At 35.8% G+C, this 13752-nt stretch overlaps 1 protein-coding gene across 6 annotated transcripts in view; it reads right to left on the minus strand.

Annotated features, from left to right (window-relative positions):
* Positions 1-13752, minus strand: part of Tmtc3 (transmembrane and tetratricopeptide repeat containing 3) — a 43464-nt gene that overhangs the window by 12795 nt on the left and 16917 nt on the right. For all 6 annotated transcript variants that reach the window (XM_011243450.3, XM_006513630.4, XM_011243449.3 and 3 more), the window contains 4 exons: positions 9325-9577; positions 4264-4412; positions 2219-2339; positions 352-463 (listed from right to left, as the gene is read on the minus strand). In XM_011243450.3, coding sequence (XP_011241752.1) covers positions 352-463; positions 2219-2339; positions 4264-4412; positions 9325-9577 — 635 coding nt within the window. The remainder of the gene's footprint in view (positions 1-351; positions 464-2218; positions 2340-4263; positions 4413-9324; positions 9578-13752) is intronic.

The following is a 13752-nucleotide window of genomic DNA, read 5'->3' on the forward strand; positions in this document are numbered from 1 at the left end:
TCCACACACTATGCCTTGTTTGTTACTACAATTGATTCTAGGTCCTAAAGTAAAGCGGCCTGCACAGCAGATGCTGCCTCCCCCACCGCCGTGTTATTCCTCTCCTCAACTATACTGGATACGCTGGGAGACACTTGCTTCTCCCGCCTTAGAACAATCTGTCATTCTGTCATTCTGTCATCCTTTCGCCTAGCACCAGAGCTTTCCGTTTGCAACACCCTGTACACTCTTTTCTAAGGTGTCTTCAATAACTCTCCCTTACTCCCTTGAACTCAGCTTACTAAAATCTGCCCCTCTCACTCCATCTAATGTCTATACTGCCATCTACCAATTACAATGAGCAGTGCTTACCTGGCTGAACATGGGTAGCCTGCAAGAAGTATTTCAAAGCTTTCTCAAAGTTCTTCTCATTCTCCAGAGCATGACCCACATTATTCCATAATTTGGCATTGTTTTTATTCACCTTAAACACAAATGAAAACAGAATGAGCTAAAATCAGAAAAATCAACAACAAAAATCCAAAACACTTCAGTTCACAGACAATTGTTTGGTAAACTATTGGGAATGGACTGGCTTATAGAAATATTCCTAGAAATGAAACGAAAGCCTATGTATGCAGTCTGTCTTTCCTCTAACACGGTAGTTCTCAACCTTCCTAATGGTGTAACTCTTTACTACTTCATAACTATAATTTTTCAACTGTTAAGAATCAAAACATAAATGTTTGTGTTTTCTTATAGTTTTAGGTAACCCTTGTGAAAAAGTCACTCGACTGATCCCTAAAGGGGCCATGTCTCACAGGCTGAGAACTACTGCTTTAACATATTATAAAGCCACTTGCAGTTTGACTTCATCATAAATGTTCCCAAAGATTTTTCTGATTAGAGCACAATCCTATTTGAAAACTACTGCTGTAGTGTTTGTATTTTGTGGAGGGGGGATATACTTTTTTATTTTATTTTTATAGTTTATTATGGAAACAGAAATGCTGAGACTGAAGTTGTGAAATTCCTCTGTGTGTTTAGAGTTCACAACAGATGGGTGGAGAGCATGATATACATCCGAAAGAGGAGCTGCAGTGTTTGGAACTGAAGGTTTTATTCAGTGTTCTGAGAATGCAGGCAAGCAAAATCCCTAATAATTATGGGGCACCATTAGCACTGAAAATGATGGATTAGCAGTGTGGTGGTGATGCTTCACCTATCTGTCCAGGTAGGAGGGATGGAAAGCCGAGTGGTCACGAAGAGTCATCCAACCTTAGGTAGACGCTACAGAGAGATATCTCATAGACTGCTATGGTGAAGCAGATACTTCTAAAGAAGTAGTCAAAAGGAGGGGCTGGCGAGATGCCTTAGCAGTCTAAAGCACGCAATGCTCTCACAGAGAACTTCAGTTTGGTTCCTATCATACATATCAGGCAGCTATTATGTGCCTGAAACTTGAGCTTCAGGGGTATCCAACACCTCTGGCCCCAGTAGGCAACAGAATTCACATATACATACTCACACATAATTTTAAAAAAGAAATATTCAAAAGGAAATATGAGTTTAGAGACTTGTAAAGAATAAGATAGGAAGCGTTTATGGAAATAGTCTATTGATGACTTTAAAAACATGTGTGTATTTTTAAAATTTAAAATAAAATTCTGCTTACCAGCTCCATTCCCAATAGTGCTGAACCAGTGATATTCCTTTACACAGAAGAGTGACACTTTTGTGCACCTCATCTCACTGAATTAATGATGCACTAATTATAGAACTCATTATTTTATATACCACTAACAACCAAGCTACTAATTAACTGTATGATGTTACATTCTGTGTGACTTATCTTGATATTAAGCCATTGAAAGGCAAAAAAACAAAAAAGTATGTGTACCCTAAGAACTAAGAAAATATGGTTTTATATTTAAATATTTCACCATATGAACTTCAAGTAAATTTAGTTTAGTATTCATAGAAATTACACACACACACACGCATACATATGAGTGTGTGTGTGTGTGTGTGTGTGTGTGTGTGTATATATATATATATATATATATATCTTCTTTGGACATATAATTAAGTAGTAACTTAGGGAGTTTGGTTATGGTAGATACTATACAAAAATAATGTATTACTTCTCAGCTAAAATAGAATTAAATGTCTGCCTAAAAGTGTGGGAAATAGTTTTACAAATACACAACCTCCTGTCCTCTGAATAAAAATACTTTACCTTTAGGGCTGACATAAACAATGTATATTCTGACTCCCAGTCCCAATTTCTATGAAGTGTTTTCAAGGCATGGGTTAGTATCACCATGGACAGACAAACCCACGAGAGCTTTTTCAGCACACTGTTGAAAAGATAAAAACAGAGAAAAATACTGTCTTCATCACCAAAACCATTTTTCCTTAGAAGAGATATGAAATAAGATAGTTCTAAATTATTGTGTTTGAATTCATTCTAATGACTGTACACATTTAAAGAACATCCCCAAATTAAATATTACGAAGATGGCCCACCAACTGAGACTTCACTTATATTTTATTCTTTAGATTTGTTACAAAATTTGCCACAGGCTGGCAAAGTCTGGGGCTGCTCAAGCCCCTCATTGAGGGTGATAAACATTTGTAGGCAGCCTACACAACTCTCTTCAAATATAAAAATTTTATATTTTAAGCAACACCCAACAATCATGTTTGGGTTAACATTTTACTGTTAATGTAAACACTAACATTTGTATATTAACAATGTAAATAGTGACATGTAAAAAGTCTATGTACTTTCAGTAAAATATAACTTTTCAAAATAATTTAATCTGTAAACCTGTATCATGAACAAAGAAAGTTAACTCCATATTCTAATGTGTTAATCACTATATCTAAAGCTGTATTTAAAAATCCGTGATTTAAAAACTGATAAAGTCTGAATTGCCAATTTCAGCATCTTTTGGATCATTGTTTACAACGTAATAGTTGAATTTAGGAAGGGCCAACCTTACTTCTGACACTTTAGAAAGGGTTTTGCTTACAAACTATACTATAGGCTCTCCTGTTCTTTGAACTGTTTTATTTATACTTTTAAAGAACTGTCTGTTAAAATATAGAGGAAAACCTGTAAAACAGATGTGAATCACAAAGCTTTAGGCTAACTGCTGATATGACGACAGAATGATTACTTTAATCTCCATTATCCAAATGTTAATGTCCTGAGTCTGCCTGTGCTTTGCGTCTCTAACATGGTTCCATGTCTTATTTCAAAAGATCCACCTATGCAGAACAGGATAGTATGGATCAGAAAATACCATCATTAGCAGAATTAAGATATAAATTAGAATCAACACTTCTGTTTACTAGCTGTGTGACCTTGGGAGATTCAGGTAACTTGTACAAGCTTCAATGTTCATATCTGCAAAGGAGAGCAGGTGTGTCAAAATTAAATGAAAAACAAAACAAAACTGTAAATGTGTACCATAAGTCTTCCTTGGCACATAGTTAGGCCCTAAAAATTGGTAGTGATCAAAGCTGTGTTCATGGGTAGAAATTCTAAGAAGGGTTTGGTAGATGTGGATAAAGATTGTGAAACTAAATAAGATAATCTAGTATATGCATATTAAATATGCTAGATGCAAAATGCAGAAAAAATTTGGAAATATTGAGAATGGACATAACAAGAAGATTCTGAAATAGGAATTACATGAGATAACTAGGTGGGGGATGTTTATAGAACCCATGTAAGTAATTTTTAAATAAAAGTATTGACCAAACATAAGAGGTGCCAGTTTGTAAGAGATATAGAGAAAAGTCAGATGTAAATCAAAATGTAGTATTATATTAGTATCATTTGATTATTAGAAATTTGCTTGATATGACAATTTTATTGATACAGTAAACTTAATTTTCTTTAATTGGTAATGCAACCAAAAAAAAAAAACCCATATGCATGCTAAACATATTTTATACACACTAAGCACTCAAGATGGCTCATTCCAATGGGATGAGTGTAGCTTAGTCACTGCTTATGAATGTGAAATTGCTCATCTGGGCTTTAGCCTCAGTAAAAGCAGCACTGTTTTCACATGGGTCTGCCTCAGCTTACTGTGCTGGGCTGTAACAAGCCATGCAGAGAGAACACAGAATGAGGAGGAGGGGCAGAGCTTTTCTAACTTAAATTATAGCTATAATGGAAAGACTGAAAGTATGGCTTACAGAACTGGGCTACATGCAGACTAAAATACTAAAACTTTACATTTCAAAACAAACTAGCATTTAATTCACCTTTTGTTTGAAATTTTTTGCCATCCATGGGCTACTAAAATACAGAACCCCATGCTAGGAACATATAGTACTCGCTCAGCAACCACAAATCCAACAGGAAAGAACAGGTTTGATGCGGGAATAAATGGTAACGCCATTAAACAAAGCGCCTGGAATGAAAAAGAAGATAGCACGTTCAATTAAACAACACAGATGACAAGCAACACAGGCTTTTTTAATTTACTTGGAGTAAATGAGTTGTAGAGGATTTTAGAAATACTGTCATAAAGAGTGAACACAAAGGCCACACAGGGGTGGTAATAAACAGCAAGATGTACATCAGCAAGATTAGGAGGGAGTTTTTGCTAATTCTAGAATTTACTTTATAAAACTGCCAATAAAATGTGAGTCACTGGTTGAAATTAAATTCTGTACTTTCTACAGCACTGAAGGTATGAAAGCCTGATTAGAAATATTTGTCCTGTGAGCAATACGACTTTTAGCAAAGGTTGGCTACTGAGGTTCACTTAAATTAAAAACTACTTTAAATAGCACATTCAACTTATTAGTAAGCAAAAATACCCAATGAAAAAATGGGCAGAAGACATACCAATAACCAATAGCTATATGAAAATACCCCTCATCATCATTAGAGAAGTACAAATGTAAACGTCGATGGACTCAACCTGAGAATGGCTACTGTCAGAAAGACAACTGAAAGCAAGTGTTAGGAAGTATGTGGAGAAATGTTAACCAATGCATACATAACAGTAGGAATGAATCAGTAATGCGAGCAATGGTATGGAAATGCCTTACAATATTAAAAACAGAATTATCACCATCCAGTAATCCCACTAATAGGCACATAGCAGAAGAAAGGAAACCCACACACTAATGTATCTGCACCTCCACTATTGTACCATGATTCAGAACAGCCAACAGATGGAACCAATGCAGTGATGGGCAGAGCAGATAAAGAAAGTAGGACATATATACACAAGAAAATCCCATTTAGTCTTAAAAGGAGAAAGAAACTCAAACTGAAGGCATTATGTCATATGCCATATATCTGATACTCTCACTTGCATATGGATGCATAAAAAACAGTGATACTAGAAACTGAGGACAGAATGGTGTTTACCAGAATGAGTAAAGAACTTGGGAGGATGCTGGTCAAGGAACATACACTTTTGTTACATAGGAAGAATGAAATCAAGAGGAGGAGAAGGAGGAGGAGGCAGAAGAAGAGCAGGAATAGTAGGAGGTGTGAGGAAGAGAAAACTAAGCATATAGATAACACGGGAAGATGTAAGTTTGAGAGGTCAGGACTTGTAACTCTGGACATTTGCTTGTTTCCCTGCCTTTTCTTTTTCCAGGATTTTGCAGGATAGGATCTCTGGTAGCCCAGGCTGGCCTTGGACTTCTAACTTCTGGTCTTCCTGCCTGCATCCAGGACCTCAGACACTAGGCGAGCAATCTACCAAGTGAGCTACATCACCAGGTCCCTCGGCTTTGGTTTACAGGATTTAGTTAAGTATGCAATTTAATGCTTCACTTTTGGAAATCTGAAACTATCTAAAGGGCACGGAGAAAAGACTGTCTCTTATGATATTTTATTAATGAAATAGAGGTGAACATATATTACATCAATTTATGTGTCTGAAATTTCAGGGTTTTGTTTTTGTTTTTAAATCAAAGCATGAACCATTAAAAGTATTTTATCTTCTCACTTCCTGGAGATGCATGATGGATAAAGAACCAGCTAGATGTAAAGCTATTTATGTATAGATAGCCCTAAATTTGATACTCATTAAAAAAATAGTGACTTGGCTGTCAAGAAGAAATTTTATTTGTGAGATTTGATAGTACTCATCCAGAAACACCATAGATTAGTGGATAAATTATAAAAGGAGAAAATCACCAATCAGTTAAAGTCTATCAACTCCATAAGTCTTTAATGATTAATGACCTCGAAATCTTAATTAATGAAGTAATAATAAATGTATGAGAATTATATTAATTGTGATTAAACTATAATTTTCTACTAATAATATAAAGCCTTTTTAAAGATGGATGTTACTGAGTGGAAAGATAGCAGCTTAGCAGTTAAAGTCACTTGTTCTTCAAGAGGACCTGGGTTTAGTTCTTAGCACCCTCATGGCAGCTCACACTAACTGCCTGTAACTCCAGTCTCAGGGGACCCAATGCCTTCTTTTGGCCCCTGCAAGCACTGGGCACCCAGACACTGTGCACAACAATAGATGGAGGAAAATACCCATACATGAACAAACAAACCAACAAGAAAACACTGGGGTATTAGTATCAAGAACCAAGAGTTTAAGATAAATCTTAAACGTAATTCTTTTGGAATAGAAAGTATTCAATCACCCTGAGAACACCTCCTTATACACAGAAATGGGGACTAATAACTGTTTACATTACGTTGCTGATATATAGTAAATATCTTAATAGATAACAAATATGGGTCCATGAGCACTACTTTCTTACCCTGCTTCTTCAGATATCGTCAGAAAATTCAACATTTAGAAAAAAGTTAGCATGACTTAGAGAATACATAAAACACTGTTAGGTTCAAGGGCATACTTTTTCCTTTATACATATGTGAAGTAGCCAGTGACTTACATAAATCTATGCTTATTTTATTGCTTTGATTTTTTTTAAATGTATCTACCTACTCATCTGTGTATCTTTTTTTATTTGCCAAACTTGGATTCTTCTGTCTTTTCTTATTCAACTTCCTCTTAGCACAACTTCAAAGGTAAATATATCCTATCATTTATCTATTTTGTGTGAATTTTTGTGTGACTTTACTTAAGCAGCAACAGACTCTTAAAAAGAGAATGACAGCTGACAGTTAATATCACCAGGAACTCATGACAGCCAGCTTCAGATCAACTCCAGGCTGCTCAAGAGTTTGAAGTTTCCCTGATAGGCCTAACTCCTGTCTCCTGGGTTGCTTTGAAACTTGATTGCTTTTATCAAAGTCTCACCCATGTTTTCATAGGAAACAATTTTTTCCTAATTTATGGGAGGGAAAGCTGAAGAGTTAATAAGACTAACACACAAAACCAAAGAAAAAAGCAATCTTCAGTTGCTGTTACTAACCTCACAAGCACTCACTTTAGTGAGCCTTGTCTTCCTTCATGCAATAGAATAATCCTTACAATGCGAACCAAATCTCTGCTACGTGTCCTGTTGATCCTTACAAACCTACTAGTTATCCACTTTTTACATAAATGTAGTCTTCACACCCCAAATTAAACATGTTGCCTCTGCAATGCTAGAGACCCTTTTCTACACTGCATTTTAAATCTATTTCTCTCTATATCCCTCACGCATAAAACAACTGTGGGATATGACTTTTAAAGCTGTGGTTACAAGTTATTTTAAAGCCACTAAATACTTGAACTAAATAATGCTGACTTTACAAAGCAAACCAATGTGTGATTATCTTTGTAAATGTCTCACAACTCAAATGAAAGTGCTTTCAAATATCACCGGTCTCTGACATCATCGTGTTCTCACTGTCTAATGCTGTAATCTAACTGTGTCAAGTGATATCTCATCAACTAGATCTCCCGTTTATGTTTGACAATGCCTTAGTGTGAACCATTTACTCTTTCCTAAAACATTTACCTTTTTGACTCTGACTCCTACCTAGATCTTTTTCTTCTACACAAAGATCTAATGATGAGAGTTCTTCAAGAATTCAGTGGTAAACTCCTTTTTACTCTACTCGGCCACATTAACTGTTTTCTACAAAGAATTAAAACACTAAGAACCCCATAGCTAGCCGGGCGTTCGTGGCAACACGCCTTTGATCCCAGCACTTGGGAGGCAGAGACAGGCAGATTTCTGAGTTCGAGGCCAGCCTGGTCTACAGAGTGAGTTCCAGGACAGCCAGAGCTACACAGAGAAACCCTGTCTTGCAAAACCAACCCCCCTACCCCCCTACCCCCCACCAAAAAAAACCTCCATAGCATTCTTAAGTTTGAGTTCAACTCTATGCAGTAGCCTATGAAGAACTGGCAAAGGCCTATTTGAGAAAGGTTTCTCCTCCCCCTCCCCCCTCCCCTCTGGTTTCAATCAGTACCTCTACACAAAGAAAAAGTCTAAGTGTGGCCTAAGCATTTCTTCTGAACCTCAAAGTGCTGTTCAAAAGCTCCAGGAAGATGTTTTCAGGGTACAAACGGGCATGTTTAAGCATAAAAGTAAACAGATCTTTCTCCTACACTCTGCATTCTTTCACATTTTTTTCTACATCTTAGCCACGTGTTGCAAATTTCTTAGACTGCAAACTCTGGAAACAATAACCTTACAATTCATTCTATCATAGTGCTTCAAATGCTACCAGGTAAACAAACTGCAATCATAATTTCATACTGAACAATGTTAATATATGGTGTTAGCCATAAAAGATGTATGTATGGAACTTTTAAATACTTTCTCAAACACGGTAAGGTAAATGCTGTTGAAAATGTTACGTTCAATAATTAAAAATGAACGAGGAAAAAGGAATTCTTACAGAATCAAGGGTGAAGGAGAAAATTAAAAAAAAATAAGCAAAACAAAACAAAACACTGCCCCCACACAGTTTTGAAATAATCAGAGGTTTTTAGATATAGTCCTACTCAGGGAATAATTAAAATCTTGTTAACAGAACTTAAAATCTATTACTTCTAGCTGCTTGTTGCATGACACTATTCATAACGTCAAAATACCAAGTATACAATATAATCAATTCTTTCAAATGTGTGTTATCTAGTTAGAAAAGAATAAATGTAAAGAATGTAAATGAATGACAAAGGGATGCACTGTTTTCTATCAAATTAGAAAAAAATTAACTTCTGTTTTACATAGATGAATGTGCATGCAAATTTATTAATATATACCTGCAAATTAATTATATTATTATTAGTTAATAATATGAAGGCAATCCAACAGGTTTATAAATCAGGAATGATCAAAAAAGAAAGATACATACAACACTGGATAAATTAAAGATAATATCAAATGTAACCAACTGAATACAACAGTCTTTGAAAGACTAAAATTTCTTACCATTAGGACAGTCTTTGAGGAGTCACCAGGGTATCTGAGACTGAATATTCCCAAAGCCCCCAGAAAGCAAAAGAAAGCAAAAGTGGCGAGATTTCGAACATCTAGAAATGATTCTATCAGTGGTATTGTCCCCATGGTCCAATCACAGCAGAGCTCCGAAGGATTCAGCAGAAGCCAGGCATTCACAGGAAGGAGATAGTTAAAAGTCAGCTGTCGTGTCGGGGTTGGGCTTACAGCAGCTGGATTATCAAACCTGCATAAACAAGGACAAATAAGATATTTAAACAAAACTTGTTTTCTCTTTGTTTCAGTTGAGGTCTGAAACCACAACACTCTAAGAGACTAGTACTCTACTCCTGAGCTACATCTTAGCCATTCTTTATTTTGAGACAAGGTTATTGCTTATGTAATTGATGCTAACTTTGACCACATGTTCCTCCTGTCTTAGTTTTTCAAGTATGGCAATTATATATGTATGCACTATGTAAATAGCAACCACCAGCTCTAATTTCAAATGTTGTTGGCTTTATTTACTTGTTTTAATTAATGGTGAGGGGGACTGGGAGTAACACATGGGGAGGGCAGAGGACAGCTTGTGGGACTTAGTTCTCTCTCCATCATGTGGGTCCCCCATAACTGACCTCTGGTTCTAAGTTTTGGTAGAAAGTGACTCCCCACTGAGCAAGCAGTACCAGATCCCACCTTTTAAATACAAATCTTACATGTTAAAAATATATAAGTAAAACATACAATACTTTATGTGAAACACAAGAATAAATACATTGGGGCTCAGCACTTGGGGCATATGCTGCTTTGGTAGAGACCTAAGTTCGGTTCTCAGCACCTACACTGGGCAGCTTACCACTGTCTATAACTCCAACTCCAGGGTATCTAGCATGTTCTTCTGGTCTCTATTCTTACCTGTACACAAGTGGCACACACATATAAAACATAAAGATAAATAATAAAAAAAGTATTACTATAGGTGCCTTAGAATCATGTTATCATTTCAAAATCTAAATCACACTGCCCAACCTAAATGAAATGTCTCAGTGAGAGCAACGGTATCCATGGAGAAATGCTTGAAGAGAAATTAGATGGGCTCTTTTCACTAATTATTAGAATGATCCAGACTGGCCTAGAGAAGAACTTTCATCAAATCATGACCTTCAAATGAATAGTCGTAAAGAAATTATATGAGATTCAGATTCATTTGTTGTATGGAAGCTTCCAGAATATTTAGCCATGTTGTTCTATATGAGTGAAAATTTAGAGCTAAATACTAATAAAATATTATGGTTCCCAGGGAAACTTTGTCTTTGTTCTTTCACTACAGACAATGCTGCAGCATTTAGAGATTTTGTCCTGCTTTGAAATGAAACTGAAAATAATGTTTCCTGTACAAAGTACTTAGCAGTGAGCCACTCAGCATGCTGTGTTCTCATTTTTGTCCTAATAAATACTAACATGTTCGTATTTAGTTTTCTCAAAATCATAATATACTGAATATAAGTTTAGTTATTACAGTCTACCTTTTGTAAATTAAGTAAAATATTTAAAAATAAGTTTATTACAAAGGACTATGTTTACATATTTGGTGTTTTATCCAAAACTAAATTTAAATGACTACATTTACATGGAACCTTAGGAACCCAGTTGTCTTAAAATGAGGAAACGAATTACGCATCAAACACCATCCTCTTTGACTTGACTTACTCTGAAAAGTAGCAAATGGTGAAGAAGCAATATCAGTTAGAACTTTTATAGTTGGCTATACAGGGAAAGAAATATGGCTTAAGAGTCAGAGCTTGAACTGTAATAAAAAGTGGAACTGAACTTTCTATTTAGAAGAAACACTGCTCATTTTCTAAGATTAATAGCTTAATTATTATACTTGATTTAAAGAGCCAATGTTTAAACAAACCAAATCACATTAAAATCAATTTCTCGGGGCTGTACTATAACATTTAACTTATATATGAACATTTAAAATTTTTTATTTAAAAAATATTTATTATACATACTCTTATAACACATGTCTACATAATTTTTCAGAATGATTGATAAACAGAACAAAATTATTGAAACTAAGAGTAAGGAAAATATAACTCAATCTATTTCTAATGCCCACATGAGTCTAGTTGAGCACAGACAGAATCATGTAAAAGATAATCTGAAATTATTTCTTAAATTTAAAAAAAATTGCTAAGAATAACTAATTACAGGAAAATACTTCAAATGTTTTGGCTTAGATAATAATCTGATTTTTCTAATCCATGCCTTTAATACATTATGGCTATGAATTAATTTTTTCCAGTTAGTACTTGTAACATACTATCATGGACAACAAAATCACTATGTTGGTGTTTTTCCCCCCCTCTCAATTATTTCATGTAACACCAGTTACTTAAAATTATAGGAGACTATTTTAAATTTCATTTAATAATTTAACAGTGATAAAGTAGGAAACAGTTAATGCTACAGCAGGCAACCATGGAATGCAGATATTAAATTCTTAAGACAGTCACACTAGATGGGCACTACATCCAGTGACTCAGTGTCCTTTTACAAGAAGACAAAGAGATACACAGGCAAGGCTATGGAAGGATGGGACAAACTTATATGAGTATGAGGAAGCTACCAGTTAAGAAATGGCAAAGAGTGCTAGCAGCTAGCAGAAGCTAGAAGGGCGTGTGTTCTTTCAGGCCATCTAGTGTGTAGTCAGCTGCTATAGCTCTTACAGGGAAACTAACAGTCAGGAGAGAATAACTTGGAAAAAAAACAAAAATAAAACAAGAGATAAAATCTAACAAAAAATGTGTGGGGTTGCTATGAACCTGTAGGGGCCATTCCCACTCAAAGCAGCAGAGGTCTCTGTGTTAACTGCCATCTGTTTCAAGGAGAATTTCTGATTAAAGCTGAGAGATGACCTGATTCCATTCTTTTAGCCATTCTAAACATTTATCATTTTTATATGAATTTTAGAATCAACTTGTCCATGTCTCGAAAACAGCTCTTAGGATTCTGACTGAGACAGTGTTCAATCTGTGGTTAATTTACATAGAAGTATCACTCTACGACTTCTTTATTTCCCTCATTAATGATTCTTAAGTTGTCAGCATAGAAATACTACACATATTTCATTAAATTGATTCTCGGTATTCTGTGTTGTCTGATACTTTCATACATAGAACTGACTTTCTTTTTGCCCCTCTATTCATTTATTTGCTCACTTTATAGGCTGACCGAAGCAATCCTTCCTCTCTTCCCGGTCTATCCTTACATCCCTTTCCCTCCATCTCCCCTTTTCCTTCCAGTTCGTTTTGCCTCATGATTGCAGGTGAGATGTGACCTCTCATAGACTACTTCAGCATCATGCCTAGCTGCCTGATACCATTCTCCCCACAACGACAGTCCAGGACTCACCTTCTGAAACTGTAAGCTTCCATTAAATGCTTTCCCTTACGTTTCTGTAGTGGTTTGAATGAGAAGGGCCACCATGGGCTCATATATTTGAATGCTTAGTCCTGGGGATTGGAACTGTTTGGGGAAGGCTAGGAGGTGTGGTCTTATTGGAGAAAGTGTGTGGCTGGGGATAGGCTTGGAAATGTCAAAAGTCCATGCCAGGCCCAGTGTTTTTCTCTCTGTCTGCTGCCTGCAGCTAGTGCTCCAGCACCATGGCTGTCTGCTTCCTGTCATGACGCTTATGGACTAATCCCATAAAACAGTAAGTAAGCCTCCAATTAAATGCTTTCTTGAAACAAAAAGTGTCTGAGGGATAGTTAACTTGACAGTTGGCTAGAAAAGTTCAGCTTAGTTTCATGGTAGAGTAGCCAGAAAGGTTTTGTGAAACAAAATAATTCCTAGGCTAAGGCTTACTGTGTTTCCCCAAATAAAATTTAAAAGCAAAAATTAAAAAATAAGACAACTTTAAATAACAGAAACACACCTAGAGCAAACTCAGAAGTATTTATGGGAATACATGCTTTGCATCCATTCAAAATTACCAAGTATGAAGAGTGCATGTAACTCCTATGCAGATGAAAATTTACACAACACTAACTAACCAAAAGGAATCATGACAGAGTGTGCAACTAGAAAGCATAAAGCACAACAGAACATGGAGACATATGGGACACACAAGAAAAGCATGTCTGAGCGCACACCTGTGCAGAAGAGCATATCTAAGCAAAACAAAACAAATATATCATTTCTTAAAATTCTGAGACAGCCTATAGAAGCAGTGCACTCTGGATGACAGGGAAACCAACTTCAAGGAACAACTGAGATAATGTTCTCTACTGAAAATTTATTTTTCAAAAACAGAAATAATATGAAGGTATTTTTAGAGATAAAAGTTACAGGAATTTGTTGCTGACTGACCAGGGCATGTCAAAATCCTTCAAGGAGAAGTAGTAATGGCAAAAT

Source organism: Mus musculus, chromosome 10 (genome assembly GCF_000001635.26).
Source record: "Mus musculus strain C57BL/6J chromosome 10, GRCm38.p6 C57BL/6J".
In the NCBI taxonomy this organism is placed as follows: Eukaryota; Metazoa; Chordata; class Mammalia; order Rodentia; family Muridae; genus Mus; species Mus musculus.